This window comes from Delphinapterus leucas, chromosome 3, assembly GCF_059928025.1.
Source record: "Delphinapterus leucas isolate spDelLeu-1000000601 "Yukka" chromosome 3, BTC_Dleu_Yukka2, whole genome shotgun sequence".
Lineage (NCBI taxonomy): Eukaryota > Metazoa > Chordata > Mammalia > Artiodactyla > Monodontidae > Delphinapterus > Delphinapterus leucas.
The window spans coordinates 114,014,001-114,033,164 of NC_143131.1; the positions used below are offsets into that span (position 1 = coordinate 114,014,001).

At 45.3% G+C, this 19,164-nt stretch overlaps 1 protein-coding gene across 13 annotated transcripts in view; it reads right to left on the bottom strand.

The window, feature by feature from the left end:
• MACROH2A1 (macroH2A.1 histone) overlaps positions 1–19,164 on the bottom strand; it is an 80,219-nt gene that overhangs the window by 13,551 nt on the left and 47,504 nt on the right. For 8 of the 13 annotated variants that reach the window (XM_022588846.2, XM_089908464.1, XM_089908465.1 and 5 more), the window contains exons 5-6: positions 13,449–13,559; positions 5,901–6,000 (exon numbers count right to left, since the gene is read on the bottom strand). In XM_022588846.2, coding sequence (XP_022444554.1) covers positions 5,901–6,000; positions 13,449–13,559 — 211 coding nt within the window. Of the gene's footprint in view, positions 1–4,044; positions 4,136–5,900; positions 6,001–13,448; positions 13,560–19,164 lie in introns of all 13 variants that reach the window. The other 5 variants (XM_022588849.2, XM_089908462.1, XM_022588848.2 and 2 more) reach the window with 3 other exon arrangements.

The window sequence follows — 19,164 nt, forward strand, 5'->3', positions numbered from 1 at the left end:
CTTCTTGAATTAGGGTACTTGGTAAGTAATCAATTCTTGCTATGAAAGCCAAGTTCCCAAATAAGATTACCAACACCTATAAGGTCTGTGGGTTAAACGTCTCGCATGGGACAGCAAGCAGCAGTCAAAATCGTCCTTTTAAGTTTGGCCAGAATGGGGTCTTAGTCTTCCATAAGCTCTGCTTCCTCAGTTGTGCACATTTTAAAGTACATTCCTCACAAGAGGATAAAATACTCCCCTTAAGATTCACCATTTGTCTTGGAAAATTCAAGGTGCCCTTGGCACATTCTGGTATGGGTCAGTGAGGGTGCACTGGGATGCAGCAGCCCAGATTCTCTTTGGATTCACCCTGGAATGACCAGGACTGATTATCTTAGAGAAACCTGCCTCATTTGCATGTTGTTCTGGTGGGGTGAACTAACCCCAGGAAGTGCCTAGAAGGAAAAGCAGACAGCCTGGGCACTGTTACAGATAAGACGGCACAGGGCTAATGGCAGGCACTGCCTATAAGCCACCCCACTCTAGGAAGTCTGGGGGCCTGAATGAACGTGAGCAGCAGGCCATCACCCACAAGGAGCTCTCGGCTGAGAGAAGGCCTGACTGTCAGACAGAGATTAACTTGGGATCCCTAAGGTGGGATCCAGCGTCCCTCCTCGTTAGCCCAGGCTGCCCACAAGCCTTCACCTGTCTTGGAAAGCAGTGAAGTAGGCTTTAAATGGCAGAGGTGTCCAGAGGGAAAACACACCCGCTTCAGAGGTTTTTACCGGCAGCGGTGGCAGCCTCTGCGTGTTTCTGACAAAGTTCAGCATCAGAGACAGTGGCCAGATGGGCTTAAGGGAGCAGGCTTGGGCCTCGTGGCTCAACTCCACCCACCAGGAAGTGGAGAGTTTGAGGGTACAACCCAGGTGAATGAGGCCCAATTACAGGTTCACCCGAAATATCCATGCAACCGAGAAAAATGAATCCAAAGTCTGAATCTGCTGGATCCCAAATGCTGCTGCCCAGCTGTACCCGGTCTGGCCTTCCCTCCTCACCCATCCTCCACCTTGAAGGATGGATACAAACATGCTCCAGGCAGGACTATTTCAGGTCCACATTCTCTATCCTATCTACTCTTTAGGAGAAATGGGAAATTTGGAAGGTAAAGTAAAATCAGTGTTGTATGAATACTACCAACTCCTTTCTGAAATAGAAAAATATTAAGAAAATGGGCTGATTTATAATTAAAGGTGTTTTATCTTAGGAAGAGTGTTTACTTTAAAATTTTTACTTATAATTAAATCTTGCTTTAATTAGAAGTGAAATTTTGCACGTTAAATTACACTTAATGCATTTCCCAAACTTAAAAATTGAACCCTAGATTGCAGGCAATCAACCCGGTCAGGACTTGACTCCTACACACACATATGTATGCACATGTTCATGTAGACACACGTGTACTTTTTAACAAGAAACAGGCCCATTTCAACTGTATTGTCAACACTCTGAATGTAAGACTCTTGCTTTTTAGGCTTAACTTCAGGGTTAATCGTAAGGCAATTGGCTTATTTGCCCCCAAGCATAAACATGTGTTACTCCCATGAGAACAAGAGCATTATTTCATGCTTAGAAAGCAGGCATAAGTATCAGTGTTCAAACCAGCCTAAGCGAAAATTTAGGCTTGGACAAACGTCAGGCTCAGCCTGTGGTCTATTTCACTGTTAGAAAGAACTTTCGATGGGTAAAAGTTAATCACTGGGGCTAAGCATTCCTGCACTCGCATTCCTTCTTCCAGCAGTCTCGGGACTCAGGAATTCACACCAAGTATGAGAAGTGGAGTGATTACATCCTCGCTTCCTCTTTTCCCCTCTCACACATCAAAGTGGGAACTGGAACCAATTGAGACCATGTGTGAATCTGGTTGATCATTGTTTTGGTATTGCAAGAGATCTGGGTTCAGTACTAGTTTGGAATGGTTCGCTGAGAAAAAGCACTGAGGTGGGCTTTGGAAGACCTGGGTTCTGGTCCTGGCACCGTCTTTCCTCCTTGGCCAGTCAGGTTGTCTGGACCTGCTGTGACAGTATCCACGAGTGATGTACGACGTAACCTTGGCTGAGCTCTCGGACCCGAGTTACTTACATGTCACCAAGGCTACTCATGCCTAACCTGTGCATATGAATGGGTTAAGGGCAAGCATGTCAGAGAGAAAAGCACTAGCACTGTCATTATTCCAAGGAGACCGGTTCCATTCGTGGTTTAGGAAGGACTGGGCTCTTCTGGGGGCAGAGGGGGGGGGACAGTTGGCTCTGCACGTTACCCCGTCTGGCCCCCGCCAGCCTCAAAGCCTCCAGCTCCACCTCCTGGTGTGGCTAATCCTGAGGAAACACTTTCACAGCCGCAGCAGGCTGGCCCCTTCTTCCTCTCCCTGAGCCTGGGCGAGATTCTTCTGCCCAGCAAGTTTCACAATTTCCATTTCACCCGAAGTTCTGGATGGCAGGATGAACCTAGGCCTTAGTCACTCCTGGCTGAAAGATAAGCCCTCAGCTGTTCGTTTATTTAGTTTCCTCCAAATAAGTACTTCCCTCCCATCAAGTTTTCACTTGGTTAAGAAAGGAAGTATCTTTCTCTTAAGCTGCCTGACTTAGGAGCTCTTAAACTCCTCCAAAATCTTGGGAAAGGGGAGTTTATTTTAATTGCCTACAGCCTGATTTCATTTGGGCCTGGCAGGCTTGGCGAATCCTGACTTTCCATCCAGTTTGTCTTTCTATCCTTGTCCAAAATCCAAAATGCCCAGGAGAGCAATTAGCCCAAATCAAAGTGGCTGGGGCAGACTGTGAACAGCAGGCTTTGTGAGTGACACTGAACAGAGCTGGACAGCTACAGATTGCTAAGCTGTTGCACTTCCAGTGTCTGGGACACTCACGTGAATCTCAACAGCGTCATCCTTCAAGATGACTTCACTTTTGCCCTTACTAGAAATGTATCCATTCTCTTTGGAAGTTGGTGTTTGAATCTATACTCAGAATGCTGCTCTCAGCACCAGCACACCTACTGTAAAAATCATATACGCACCTGAGAGCAAGACCTTTGCAATAAGCACCTATCATGAACCAGGCAATGAAGCAGCGTGCTTTGGTTACATGACTTAACATAATTCTCTTCATCACCATTATTTTACAGATAGGGAAAACCAAGGCATTGAGGAGTTATGTGACTTGCCCAGGCCCCATAGCCAGTAAATGGTAAGGTTAGGATTCAGGATCCTTCTACCTAGCTCCAAACCTGTACTTTTTTGCCATCACACCTGGATGCCTCCTCATTATAAAGGCCCCTCAACACATTCTTAAAGCAGGGCACTATCTATGTTCGTGCAGCGGGTCTGCAGTCATAGTACTTGGCACGCCACATGCTCTCTCCGCCTCACCCCACCCTCAGCTACTCAGTGCCAGAAGCCAGCTGACCACGTGTGTCAGCTGCCGAGGAGAGGAAGGAGCTTTCTGGGTCTAGGAGAGTGTTTCTCAAGAGTGATCTAGGAACAGCACATCAGAATGAGGTGGCTTCATACACATAAGGCCTGAGAACCCCTGAGTGTGGGAGTGTTCTAAAATTCCCCCCACGTGCATCTAAGGCTTGAAGGCCATCTCAGGAATGAGTGTGCTTCTGACACAGACCCATGCATAGGCATTCCTGTGTGTCTGGTCCACGGGGGGCACAGAAGTGGTCCTGGATGCCACTGAGCCGATCTGTCTGCATCCCGCTTGCAGCTCAAATCACGTGTGAACCCAGTCTCCCACAAAGCGGTGCCTCAGGAAGCAGTGAAGAAATGTTGCTGAACCAGTTTCCAAACCAGAAGTGTGCCCATTTGTGAGCTGCAGGATGCAACCTGGCTGACAGTTAGCTGTAGTTCTCGCATTCACAACCCGGGGACAGGAGACCTGGGGAAGGTCAGGACAGCTGGAAGTGTGAAATGAATGCAGCCCTGCATAGCTGTCAAAGGATCAAGCTGTCTGCGGCGGCTGACTGACCATGCACACACACGCTCGGCAGCACCCAGCTAGGCATTACCTACTTCACCACCGGTGTAGAAGTCAGTGTTTGTCGGGTGAACGACAGCATCACTGTCGATCGAGGCAATGTCAGCCTGTACAACTTGCAACTATAACAGGTAAACAGATGTATATCAACTGTGTTGGACCGAGACCCACGCACAGGCACATTTACTAAGGCCCCAATGGCAGGGCTGGCCTACCTGGTCGATTCCAACATATGAGCCAAAAGGGCAATCAGTCCACGAAGTGTGCGCACATGTGGATGGGGGTGAGGAGAGGAGGAGGAGGAATATCAAATGTGACATGTTTAAATTAAACATTTGAATGACAAGTCCAAAAAAAGAGAAACAGACACATGAGATCATTTCCAAAGGTTAAAAGAAATAACAAAACAACGAATGCCCCACTTCACTTCGCAAAAGCCTGTGAGACTGGCACCCCACTGAGAAGGCTACTAAAACATGGCATCTGTTTTTTAAAAAACGTGGACTATCAGGCGAACCAAAACAACAAGTTTCTCCATTTTATCGGCAGTAGTCATCTTTTAGGGTTTGATTTTTATTCCTGTGATGTTCATCATTTTGTCTACCTTCGAGGGACGTCTCTTGAAAACTGAGAAAACAGTATAGGTGTGCGCAGAGGAATGCCTTTATTTTTCCCCCTCGATGTGTAAAAATATTTTTCCAGCCTACCTCTTATTCTGATCAATCTCATTTTTATGTATTTTACATATAAAATATACTAGGGATAGACAGGATCCTAGTTTTTTCTAGCTTGTGGGGGTTTTTTTGTTTTTGTCTTTTTAAAGAAAGTATCTGTTTAAGGCTGTTAGAAAACAAGTTCAAGCAGTGCATTTTTGAGTCCCAGTTCTCATGTCTTCAGCCCACTACTGTACCCAGTCTGTGTGGGTCGGGCCTGGGCTCTGGCATGAGCATCTCTCCCGGTAAGGAAATCTGCCATCTTACAAAGGTGGCCGAAGATGGGAACTAAAGATACACAAAACATACCTAAGTCAGCATCAGGCACAAGGCTGCCTTGGTGGGAACCTGCTAGTCTGTTGCCCCCGCAAGGCTCACAGCTAAGGAAACAGGAGCCTTCACTGTGCCCTAAGCTGACAGTTCTTCTCTGTAAAGGTGAGGCCACAGAGTGGGACACCTGAGGGGTAGCCCTCAGCTTGCCCTGAACCGTCCACCCTCCTGTGCAGGGAGATGCCATGGCTCTGGGGCAGTTTTCCTCTGGAAGAACTCACTCAGAAAGAGATATTGCCCTTCTTTTTAATATCATACACGAGCCAAGTAATTCATGAAGGTGGCACTCAGTCATATACTGTTTTCAGTTGTAGAAGAAGTCGAAGTGACAGTAGGTGGTAAATTTGGGGAAAACCAATTTGCTGGTGGATTAAAGACAACTTAATAGTATACTGATGCAGCTTAATTGTCTCCCTTCTCAAGTGCTTTCATGCTTTGTCTGTCATTTCTAATTAAGGCTTAAATGGAGAAACTATCATTTTGTAGTTACCTGAGATTTTTCAGTTCTTAAAAAAACAAAAAAAAACCAAAAATAACACAGTTTTAAAAAAATCCCCCCCGAGTAACCAGCAGTCAGTGTGATCATTATGGAAGAGAATTTAGATGGCAATATATTTATAATCAAGGAGAAAGCAGCCAATCGGGCTTAATAAGACGTAATCAGATCATTCCCATTTGGAATGGCTTGAAGTAAGTAGACATTCAATGTCTACCCTCAAACATTAATCTTGCTTTTGGGAATTTGGTTTGACCATCTGAAGTTTGAGAAGATGAAGAGCCAAAATTCTGGGTTCCATAACTTTTCAACTGACAGCTGATGGTGCCAAACCCCATCCCCAATTACCTAGGTCATCTTTAAGGTCAATGTCAGCATTGGTAGGATTGATTATGGCCTCCACCTCAAAGCCGGCTAAATTACTGATTTCACTGTGAATAAGGTTCAGCTGAAAAGAAAAGCATGAGGTGGGAAATAACAGGACAGCTGGGAAGTCACAGAGACGTGAGCCTTGGGATACAGATGAAGGGCAGTGGACACTCCAGGTGCACTGGGCACAAAGGGGAAGAGGGAGTCACTGGCTAAACTGAATCCACGTCAAATGAAAGACTCAAATGCCACTCAGGATGCTAAAAAGAAGCAAGCTAGGCTGAGGGTCCAGAACGTGTTTGCCTGGTGATGCCTGGGGCCAAAGGGAGGCATAAGCCATATCAGGCTGGTGGATCCACTTCCCTTGAAAAGAACTTGTGATCTGGGGGCCCAAGTACAGCAGCTCTCAGGACCCAGAGTCAAGTACTCATTGCTGGGGTAGGGTGGGGTGGTATATGTGACCGTCCCCTTCTTTGAGCACTGGGATGGTGCGGAAGTCCTAGCTGGTTTGGGCAAAGCCCTCGTAGCTCTACCATTCTCTTCCAAGTGGTCATGGGTCTTTGAGGCTGTCCCCATCACCGTGACTACTAGCTGGCTGGCTCCTGTGCCCTGCTCAGGGGTGGTGAGAAGCAAGAATGGCCTGTTATTTAGTAACATCTAATTTTACGTGCCTGTTAGTCATGTAATACTGAAGTTCTGGCCAAACCCAGGAAGAGACACAGCAGTTCTCCAGCAAGATAGTGTGTCTTTTAAACTGTTCACGTTGTTGGTGAGGCTACTCTGAGGCCCAAGGGGTAGAGCATTTTCTTTGAGTGAGTTTTATGAGTACCCTACCACCTGAGTCTTTGTAAAGAACCGCTGAACGTCCTCCCTCCCCACTGTTACTCTGGTGCCATGGCAACCCTCAGTTTGAGAGGAGTCCTAAGGCCTAGGCTGGCTGTCAGAGGGCAGGGGGAATTAGCTGGCCCAGGATCCCCTTCCTGTTCTTAGGGCCAAGCACCTGCAGCTCAGCACTCACACTCTCTCAGGGAAGATGGCTATTCTTCAGTGACAGACATCCCTACCAGATGCAGCAGACAGCAATGCCCAGAGGAGCGGATGACCAAGACCAACTGCAGGCCCGGCTTGGGGAGCTGACCGCACCCTCGGGGCCCAGCAGGGCCGGTGCTTAGTCCAGGCGCTCACTCCCAGGAGAGGGCCGCGTGCAGACACTCAGCTGGGAAGCTCTTGGCAACTGAGCTCCAAGTCCCTGAATTTCTGGGGCCAAACATTTTGTTGAAAACAAAACCAAACAAAAAACCTGACGTGCTATAAGCAGTAGAAATAGAAACCCACATTTCTGATTCCCAGATGCAATCAGCAGATTCTCAAAAAAGGGACCTGCTTCGACTGAAAGTTGTGGAAATGAATTCGGTCTTATGGCCGGGGGAAGGACTCTGGCTAGGCCCCGCCACAGTGTGGTACGCCTCATTTTTAGTTAGGGCTCAAAGAGAGAAGAGGTACAAGCTCTCTCCACTTGGACTTTCTGGGGTGTGGTTCCCAGCACTGCAGGGTAATTAGGGGCCAGCCACTGGCATTCCTGAAGCTGAAGGAAGCCCACTGGGGTGCCCTCACACAGTGAAGCTCTCAGAGCACAGGTCCTGATGCCAGGACAGAGGCACAGAAGAGACAGCATCAGGGAGAGGGTGCTAATGGTGTTGGTTCAGGGGGAAGGGGTGTGGATGGGCACACAATGGGGGGGGGTCGGGGTCTCAGAGTAAGGCAAGTGAAGGTTTAGGGTTCAGGACAAGGGTGAAGGGTTTGATTATGGTATCATGTAAGTACTGCATATGACTTCAAGCAAATGCTGTTTATAAAAACTCAAATTAAGCCAGTACTCCCTGCTCTCCACCAAAAATAAAAACCTACACTGTGTGAAGCAGCAGGAGATCGTTGGGGGAGGAAGGGAAAGGAGAAAAAAGGGAAAAGAACACTTCACTTGGTGTTATGAATGAATACACTTTAAAGACATCTAGGAGATTCCTTTTTCGTTTGTTTAAAAACCATACATGTTTAAATCTTTAAACTTCATGATATTTTTTTCTAATTGTATACACACTTCTGGATTTGTATTCAGAAATGTCTCACCGGAAAATCAGCTCCTGCCATGGGCTCTGATTCAACTAGCCGGGGAGACCCTGGTAGACTGTCTCTGCCTCTGCCTGGGGAGCACCCCCCCCTGCTCTTTAGGGCTTTCTGGGGGAAAGTGCGGGGTTTTGTGGCCTTGCTGAAGCGAGGGAGCGGTTGCAAACAGAATTCCCAGCTGACTCAGGGCTTACCACCTTCCCTCTGAGCAGAAGCAGCCCCGCTCTTGGAAGCACTGAATCCTGCACATCAGGGAGCCACTGCCACCAGCAATGGAGAAGCCCCAGCTAACCAAGTGCAGTTTCACTCTCACCCACATCATGCTCTGCTGGGTACCAGGCTCAGCAGAAGTCCTCAGGGTGAGGGGCTGAGCCACAAAACAGTATTGCTATTAAAAATGTACAATTATAGAGGACTATAAAGCATGTGCTTGGGGGAGGGGGGCGGTCTGTGTTTGTGTGTTTGGGAGAGGAATGGGGAGGGGAGAGGACAAATTGCTTCAGGCACTTTGGAGAGACAGATGGGCAATCATCTTGGCTTGGGCAGGCTGGCCCAGGGGGCAGAAGCCAACAGTGATCTGATCATCTGGTCATGAAACAAGAACAGAAGCTCCCCTGGACAGGAGAAGGATAAGCAGAGGCCACGTATACACATGCCTGAAAAGGATCTCACTGTGCCGAGGACACACACCAACAGGCCTGGCAGGCCCAGGATAGATGCCCAGTCCTAGGAGGTCCCAGGCCCCACTAAGCCCACCCAGGGTCAAATTCACCTGGGCCTCTTAGCCAAAGGGGCCCACAGCTGTCTGAAGCACATGGCAGAGCAGGGGTATTTGTGGGCTGGGAAATCAGACTTCTGGGCAACTGTGAAAATTCCCAAGTTTAGTCTGATTTTCTGGGAGGGAAGAGGGTCATTAATGATTTCAGAATATGAACAAGGTAACTACTTCCTTGTCTTAACATTGGGAAAGATGGAAAACTAAGTTTTAAACCACAGAATGGTGATTTAAAGTATCTGTGAAGATTGCTGGCCACTGGAGAGAGTGCCAGTTATAGAGCAGAAGGGGGGGTCCCACTTGGCTGCAGGGTTGGGGGAAGGGGACTGAGCTAAGTGTCCTTCAAGATCTCTTCCACCACGGGGACCTGATGATGCTCATGTCAGTGGGCTCTGCTGGAGCCAGCCTCTGATGTCTACAGTACCCAGTCTCCCCTCGAGGGGTTATGCCCAGTTAACCCTTGTTGTCTACTCCTGATGTGAACTCGTTAGGCTACAAGCTCCTTGAAGGCAGAGTGCAGGCTGCCTCCTGCCCAAGGGCCATCCCATACCTAAGACAGTGCTCGGGTTTCTGTAGGCCCACAAACAGAGCTGGAACTGAATGTCAAACATCCAGACACAACTTTAAGATGAAGTGAACAAACCGCTTCCCCGAAAGCAGAGCTAACGGAAAGGCCAGAGCTCAGGAACCGGGCCCTTGGCCTGGCTGGGACCTGAGGTGGCTCAGAGCTAACCTGGCAATCCTGGAAGGGAGGACGGCACCCACCACTGAGAGCAGGTCGGGAGGCAGCCTGCCCATGATAAGGAAGGAGCCGGTGGCTTGGGGCTACCGGATGGACATCTGGGCTGCCTTGACATGACCTCCTTGGCTACGGGAAATAGTACAATCCTTTTTTTTTTTTTTTTTTTACATATGTGATCAGAAATTCAATTTTAGGAAATAAACGTGATTTTTAAAGATTATCTGAGTGACCTGTTAAGTCTAGCCTGTCACTGTCCAGACTAGCCTGTTCGTATCTCTCATTCCCTCAAAATGGACAAGGAAGACTCCTTTCCCTGTGCCCACCACATAAAATGCAACGCTTTTCCTGTCCCCAGGGTCCACTTTAACTAAGGAGGATGGAGAGGTGAGGTCTTCCACAGAACTGTTTCCACTTCCTCATGGATCACCATGTGTTCCCTGTGGCCTGCTCCAGGGCCCATTCCTGCCCTGGCCTCTGGGGTGGAGGGACTCCTTCCTCTGTGCTACGCTGCCAGCCTGCACGCATCTCCAGCCTGAATTCTCCCAGACGCCTCAGGCCTGGAGGTGGCATCTGGTGGGTTTCAGGCTAGAATGTGCCACACAAAGACAAGGACCCCTGTGCGCACTGCTGGAGGCCCAGAAGCATGGCTTCATCAGCGTCCTAAACTGTCTCAGAAGCCAGTCGTCAGCCATAGGGTGGAAGAGGGTGGTGGGCCTTTCCTCCTCATTCCTGCTTCAAGAGCTCCCTCTCTCCTTACTGTTCCCCAGCCCCCGGGACTAGGGTGTCTGGATCTGAGGAAGAAAACCCATGGTACCTACCCCTGCCTCTAGCGGCCCACAGGGCTGTGGCTGCAATCCTGATAGTTGGGGAGACACACACGCATGCCCTCCTGACACTGCTTTCCCAACTGCTTCTAATAATACTGACTCTTCCAAGGAAGCCTACGTCGCTTACTACCACTGACACAGATTTATAGAAATACACATTGGAAGTACTTTTTTTGGACATTAAGCTTTTTAAATCTTGAGAAGAAGCTGAGAATCTCCACTGAACCACAAAGCAAACACATTTAGTCGATTCAGATTCACAGCACTGTTTCCCTTTTGAAAACAATTCAACAATGTGTGTGAATACTGGGTAAAATCAGAGAGCAACGAGGGCGGTTACTCCTGAGACGTCAGTATGTGAGATACATTATCATCAACAATTGGATCCCAGGCTCCTAAGCCCTGGGCCAGCTTCTCCTGCAAGTAGCTTAGCAACTGTGCCTTTCAGGGCTGTAGCAAGCACAGTATCACCTTTCTGACCTCAGCTTGCTTTGCATTATTCCAGCGTTGGTTTCACTGTCACAGGTGGAAAGTAAGACTCATAGAACACAGAGCACCATACAGTCACCATTGTAAAGTACCCTTTCTGAAACACTTCCTAAAATCCAAGTCACAATTAATGTCTGTAATAATGACACTTTAAAATGTGCTTTGTGTAAAAATTCCTATGTGTCAGTTTGACCACTCTGGCCCCTTTTGCACTAAATGCCATGACTTGCACTCGACAGTAAAAACTATTTATAAAGGGCCAGAAGGTCCTGCTTCAAAATAACGCTCTCAGCTATGAATACTTATTCCCTCTCATGCTGCAGGGCACAGCGCTCCAGAAAGTGTTGTTAGGACACTAGCTTCTAACAGGGTGCCCAGGCTGACTTGAGACGATGCTTTATTCTGTGGCACCACTTTGGGGGAGACACAGTTTACCCTGCTAAAGGGCACCCGCAGGGCTGGATTTGGGGGTAGCCCATCCTGGAGGTGTGCGTCCTGGGTCGTTAAGCTGGAAGCAAAGGGCCGCCTTGTGGTAGTTTGGGGCTCTGCTCTCACCACGCACACCGGCCTGTGTGATGCGGGAAAGAAGGCAGGTGTACTTCCTGGCTCTGCACTCAGCCCCTTCTCTCACAGCTGACCATGTCACACCGGGCTCCAGTTCAACCAGTCCCTTCAGGCTCTCCCTCCAGAAGTCAAGATATCAAAAAGCCACATTAGTTTTGCTGTCAAGCCTCCATCTTCCATTTTCCTCTATTTCCTAAATAATATTAGATAACATGCCTGTAAATGACTATAGAGTATCAGTGCTTCCCTATAGCTTTTTGGACTCTCCCTCCCCGACCGTGAGTGGAGTATAGTCAGTATTAGCTGGATTTGCACCTTCTGGTACTCTCCTGCCTGTGGTGCCTGGTCCTGAGGCCTGAGACCAGGCTGTACCCAAAATGGAGGAGATGGCACTGCTTGGTTGCAGAGGAGCTAGCAATGTGTCTGCAGTCTTTGTTGCCTCCCTTCCCTTCCAGGGCTCGTATGCAGCAGACAAGGCCCTGATCCCAAGGCCAAGAAGGGCAAGAAGGGCATCTCCATTTGTACATGGACATTTGTATGGCTATTCCGGAAATCCAGCAAGGGGGTGTGAGGAGTTCTGACTTGATGCTGGCTTTGGGGTAACCAGCAGGAGAGAGCAAGAAGAACACAGGGAAGGGAGAGGCCAGGGTCAGGGCACGCGAGAGTGGGGTACGGGAAGGAGTGAGGGAGAGGGTGGACCCAGGCACTGAACTGTTCTACCTGCTTAACAGGTTTCCAAGTCCGGGCTCTAATCGTCAGCATTAGGGATCTGAAGCACACTGGAGCTAGTCCTAAATCGCAGAGCTTTTTTGCACTTTAGTTCAAACCAAAGCAATTTGGATGACAGGTCACATTAACTTTCCATATATTACCCAAAGGACAGGTTAAAGGGTGTGAAAGTAAACCCAGGTGGTTGCCTTCACTGCTGAGCTGAAATTTTATAAATAAAAAATATTTTAAACAAAAACTTTCAAAGCCCCAGACCTTAAGATGACAGATAGTGCTGCTTATTTTTTCCTTTGAAAAATGCATACAAAATACAGATAATGGTTATAAAATGTACACTGTAATGGTTATTTGCTGGAACACAGAGTCCTCCACAGGAATTGCATCATGGGAGCCTGAGTGCAATTAGCGACAGGAAGAGGGAGGGGGAGAAGGAGCACTTGCAATGACGTGAGCAGGACTGTGTCACTGAGATGCCAAAGAAAACTGACAGTGAGGTTTTAAAAATGATGCAGCTTCAGAACCAAGTTGTTCACCACATGCAAACTAAATGCGATTTACATGGAAGCTCAAATCCATGCTTTTAATTTTTTTTTAATGTAGGATAAAAAAAATTCAGAAAAGTAATTCCCACTCTCTCTCCACCCCCTTTTTTGGCGTTAACAGAGAAATATGAACTCTCATTCTCAGGTCTTAAAAGCCTTTGCATCATTTTTATTTTCAACAAAAGTGAATCATTTGTTACAAAACCATGGCGTCCTGGCAAATTTGCATCACTGGGGCGGCTGAAAACATATTGCCCACGGTTAAAACGAACAAACGATTGGCTTGAGGAGTCCTCAGGTGGCACAGTGTGTCTAGCAACAATCCCGCCCCCTGGATCAAGGTTCCACCTTCCGTGCCCACCGGAACACCTGGACTGCCTGCTAGATCTTTCCCTTTCTAGGACCCAGTTTTGACTTCCAGCTGCTTTTCTGGGCAGGACTACAGGATGACCAGGTCATCCCATATACACAGCTCCTTCCACAGACTAAGCCCAGGGTGTCCCGACCCCCACAGGAGCTGCTGTCCCTCTTCCTTACCACCATCTCCTCTCCCCACCTGCCAGTCTCCCCTCAGCACCCTGTCCAGCCCTCCGAGTCCTCTCCTAAAGCCGCCCCAGGCCCCACTCTCTCCTCCAGCCCATGAGGCCAGGAGTGGTCCTCAGTCAGCCTTCCTGCTGGTGGAGGCACCCACCTGTCCCAGGGCCTGCGAGCAGACCGGGGCCCGCGTTTGCCTACCTTCTGGCCGAGGAAGAGGCTCTTGGTGGAGAGCACAGTGAAGCCATCGGCGGGTGTGCCCTCGGTCGTGCTGTCAGCGCTGGCTGCCTTGCTGACTTCTCCCTGCTTCTTCTTGCACAAACAGAAGAGTCAGTATGAGGCCTGCACAGATGGAGACCACGTGAATCTGGGCTTTTCTAACAGGCAGGTGACTGCCCATAATACTCAAGAGAAAACAGGAAACTAAACCACTACTAGTTCTCAGCATTTTTCAAAGTGGGGGCTGCAGGCTTACTTTGAAGTCCAAGGGTAAAGAGTGCTAAACTGTACTTTCATCACCTTTATAATCTTAAAAAAAGAGCTACCTAAAGGCAAAACTTCACAGTGATAATTTAGAACAGAACCACTAGCATAACTTTAGACCAAGTAAATGTCTCTTAATTCAGGGTCTTCACTTTCTAGATGCCTGTACAGTATTCACGTCTGTGGGCAAAAACCAAACTGCTCTGGATCCTTAGTTCTCAAAGAGCCAAAACTCAGACCAAGGATCATCACCCTCCAACCCTCCGAGCCCAGGAGGCAAGACTCTCCCACCCTCTTTCATTAAGACCTGCCCTGGAGAAGGATCCATATGGGGGCTGTTGGTAAGCCTATCTGTCCCCTTGAGATGCCCCACCCCCCTGCAGTGAGCATGGATCTTGGCAGGCTCTTGGGCCTCTTTCCAGCATCGTTCAGACTGAAGTATATGTCCTCTGGGGTTTCCAAGAGCCTTGCAAAGGTATGTTGTATAGAGAGGTATGATTACTTTCCAGATCCTCTGCTGCCTAATGTACTTCTTCCTGAAGTGGATCTGCCCTAAGAGTGATCTATGCTTGCAATCAAGGTTTCATGCTGGGTCTCCCTTCACAACCATTTCTCCCAGTTCCCAAGAGTGAATATTAGCACCACCCTTCAAGTAGGGATACATGTCTTTCTCAGTCTTTTATTTTTGTCAAGGATGAGGCTTGTATTAGAAATGGATATTTTGGCTCATTTGGGGATTTTTTGCATTCAGATATATTGTTGAGTGAGAAAAGTGGGCACAATAGCAATTTTTGTTTAGGTACTTTTTCCTTCCCCAATTATTATCAAAAAGGACATTACTCCTGAGGATGGTCCAGTGGGAGCAAATCAACAAAGTACGGGGTGAGAAATATTATAAAATATATAAAATATGATAAGTGGCCATGGCTTCCTGAAGGAAGGATCTGGACAGAAAACTCAGGGCAAGGCCCGTGCCCTATCTATTTTCCCTTTTAATACTCAAATTCATTAACGTATTAATATTTTTACTTACACTGAAAAATAAGGTCTAATTTTACTAAGTGCTTTAACAATAAGGACTGCTTTGGCATTTAGGTTATGTGGCTAATCTGGAACATTTTCCATTAATTAAATGAGCTAAATTTGATGCTCCAAGATTTTGATATAAATGCTAAGACAGAAAGCATTTTAACAAGAAACATGGTATTAGCAAAGATATAGTAAAATTATCACTATTTTGGTTTTCCTAACACTTCAAGTGTATCAGATTTGACAGGTATAATCAACAATTACATGGTAAGTCTTAGTAAAGCCTTTTTGATATACTTTCCAGGAAATAAGAAAAGCAAAGACGGGATGACAAATCCTTTCACAAGTCAGATGTTTCTAATTCTGTGCTTTCAACAAAACTGAAGAAATACCAAATTGAGTTAACAGCTGATAGACCATTAAAGAACAGATTGATGGAATTTAGTTAACAGTAACGTACCAATGCGGGTTTCTTAGTTGTGATGAATGTACCAGGGTTATGGAAGATGTTAACAACAGGGAAACTGGGTGAGGGATATTCAGGAACTCTCTATACAGGCCTTGTAACTTCTGTAAATCTAAAACCATTCTAAAATAAAACATTTATTAAAACAAATTGATGACAGATTACTATGTGATTGTTGGCATGTAACTCAGAAAGAGTTCAGAGGATTGAGTGATGTTGCTATAACAAAATCCTTTCCAGTCCCATTTAATTACTTTTGTGAACAAGATTTCCCAGGCACTTATACCTATAAATAAAATATAGGACGATGACTCATTTTTACAATGAGCAACATTCATCTTAGGGTACTTAACTGAAAAAACTATCTCCATGCATTCCACGACATGATACAGTTCCAAAAAAATTTTACTTCCTCCTTAATAGTTAAAATTAAAATGTGTCAAGTATTTCAGTTTGATCAACTGTGTATTATTAATAAATGTGATAACTATCCAATCCTGTGGAAACCATAATATTTAGTGCTTTTATCACAAGAAAATTTTTCAAAATGAATTTAAATTTACGTACATTATTTTTGTTGCGCAAATCACTAACATACTACAAGCAAAAAAAAAGTGTTACATTAGGATAAAAATTTGTGGGGCAAGTGAAAGGAAAATAAGGGCTCAAAGGAGTAAAATTATATAAATTTTCCAACTGTTAAAAAAGAGCCTGTTTGTGTATTTTGTGGTATATCAAATCATCACAGTAAGTAGATTTCTTTGGATACATTTAAATGGTGAGGGTTTTCTTTTTAAATTTCAATATGTATTATATATCAAAATTATACCCTTTGTAGTAGATATTTAAATTTATTATGAGAAGTTTAGCTGTCAAATTTTAGATGTATGAGCTATGAAGATTTTCAAAACTGCTTTAGGAAGTATGCAAGCAAAAAAGTTTTAAAGCCACTACTCTACCCAGTGAACACCATTCATACACGAGGTGCTCAGTAAATGCTTGGGAATGAAATGCAGTTGCTAAGTAGATAAATATTTAGTGCTTCTGCCCAAGGATACTTGGATTTGAAGAGGTCAGAAAGCCCTAAATGATAGAATTTCAAGCATCTGGGAATTGGAGCTGGTTTTACTGGGAGGAGGGGATCTGAAAGGCTCCCTGGGCCCCTGATACAAGTCAGCAGCTGCCTATGCAGCCAGGTTATAAAGCCTAACCTGTGATAATTAATACTGATAATTTTCAGCAATGATTCATTTGCATATGGTTACCTGCATTAAAGCTGTTGCCCCACATTGTAAATTGGTTCAGCCACTATGGAAAAACGGTATAGAGGTTCCTCAAAAAATAAAAAATAGAACTATCATGTGCTCCAGCAATTCCACTTCCGGAAATATATCCAAAGGAAATGAAAACACTATATTGAAGAGATATCTGCATCCCCATGTTCATAGCAGCATTATTTACAATAGCCCAGACATGGAAACAACCTAAGTGCCCATCAACAAATGAATAAAGAAAATGTGATACACACACAAACACACACACACACACACACACAATGGAATATTATTTAGCCATAAAAAGGAAGATAATCCTGCCAGGAAGCTGAGAGTTCCAAATAAGATGAACGTAAACAAAACCATGCCAAGACACATTATAATTAAAGTGGCAAAAGCTAAAGACAAGGAGAGAATCTTTAAAACAGCAAGAGAAAACCTGCGACACACACACAAAAAACCCATAAGACTATCAGCAGATTTTTCAGCAAAAATTTTGCAGGCCAGAAGGGAGTGGCATGATTTTTCTAAATGCTAAGAGTAAAAAAAACTTCCCACCAAGAATACTCTACCGGGCAAAACTGTCCTTCAGAAGTGAAGAATATAGAAAGAGTTCTCCAGACAAGCAAAAGCTAAAGGAGTTCATCACCGCTAAACTGTCCTTAAAAGAAATAATAAAGGGACTTCTTTTAAGCTCAAAAGAAAGGGCACTAATTAGTAACAGGAAAACATATGAAAAGTACAAGTACCTTTGTCACTGATAAAGGTAAATATAAAGGTGGTAGATTAATCACTTATAAAGCTAGTATAAAGGTTAAAAGACAAAAGTACTAAAAATAACTGTAACTACAATAATTAATTAAGGACTATACACAAGATAAAGAGGTGTAAAATGTGATGTCAAAAACATAAAACATGGAGAGAAGAGTGAAAATATAGAGCTTTCGAATGGGATCAAATGTGTTATCAATTTTAAATAGACTGTTATAAGTTGTTATATATAAGCCTCATGATAAACACAAAGCAAAAGCCTATAGTATATACACAAAAGAGAAAGGACTGTAAGTGTACCACTAAAGAATATCATCAAGTCACAAAGGAAGAGAGCAAGAAAAGAAGAAAGGAACAGAGGAACTATTGGATTGGCCAAAAAGTGCCTTCGGTTTTTAAGTAAAAATAAAAGACACATTTTTCATTTTCACCAAGAACTTTATTGAACAATGTATTCAACCTTTTGTTCCACTACCCTCTGCCATTGTTCAGGCAGCTTCATAATTCCATCTTACCAAAACTTCTTATCTTTTTGAGCAAAGAACTGTTCCAGGTGCCTTTTACAGTCTTCCAGGGAACTGAAATCTTTTCCATTAAGAGATTTTTGTAAAGACTGAAATAAATGGAAATCTGAAGGTGCAATGTCTGGTGAATATGGCGGATGAATCAGAAGTTCCCAGCCAAGCTGTAACAGTTCTTGCCCAGTCATCAAAGAAACATGCGGTCTTGCGTTATCCTGATGGAAGATTATGAGTTTTCTGGTGACTAATTCTGGATGCTTTTCATGGAGTGATACTTTCAGTTGGTCTAACTGGGAGCAGTACTTGCTGGAATTAATCGTCTGGTTTTCCAGAAGGAGCTCATAGTAGAGGACTCCCTTCCAATCCCACCATATACACAACACCACCTTCTCTGGATGAAGACTGACCTTTGGTGGGTTGGTGGTGGTTCATTTCGCTTGCCCCATGATCTCTTCTGTTCCACATTATTATACAGTATCCACTTTTCATCAACCATCACAATTTGTTTTCAAAACGGAACGTTTTCATTACGTTTAAGTAGAGAATCACATGGGGAAATATGGTCAAGAAGGTTTCTTTTTGCCTACCTTATGTGGAACCCAAACATCAAAGTGATTCACATAACCAAGCTAGTGCAAATGATTTTCAACGTTTGATTTGGATATTTTGAGTATGCAGTATCTCCAGTTGGTATAATGTTGATTTTTCCCAATTAATGTCTCGATTTGATTGCTATCAACTTCAACAGGTCTACCCGACCGTGGAGCCTCGTCCAGGGAGAAATCTCCAGCACGAAAACTTCGCAAACCACTTTTGACACATTTGATCAGTCACAGCACCTTCTCCATACACTGCACAAATCTTTGTTCTGTGTTTCAGTTGCATTTTTACCTTTCTTGAAATAATAAAGCATAATATGCCTAAAATGTTGTTTTTTCTGCCATCTTCAGTATTAAAAAGGCTACACAAAAATTCACCAATTTTGAGGTCTTTTATAAAATGCATGCTGGGGCTTCCCTGGTGGCGCAGTGGTTGAGAGTCCGCCTGCCGATGCAGGGGACACGGGTTCGTGCCCCGGTCTGGGAAGATCCCACATGCCGCGAAGCGGCTGGGCCTGTGAGCCATGGCCGCTAAGCCTGCGCGTCCAGAGCCTGTGCTCCGCACGGGAGAGGCCACAGCAGTGAGAGGCCCGCGTACCGCAAAAAAAAAAAATGCATGCTGATATGACAGCTGTCACAATACAATCTAACAAAATTTTTTTCAAATGAAGTTAAAGACAACTAAGTGGTACTAGAGCCATCTTATGGAAAAAACCAAGTGAACCTTTTGACCAACCCAATACAAAACAGCCAAAAAACAATTAACAAAATGGG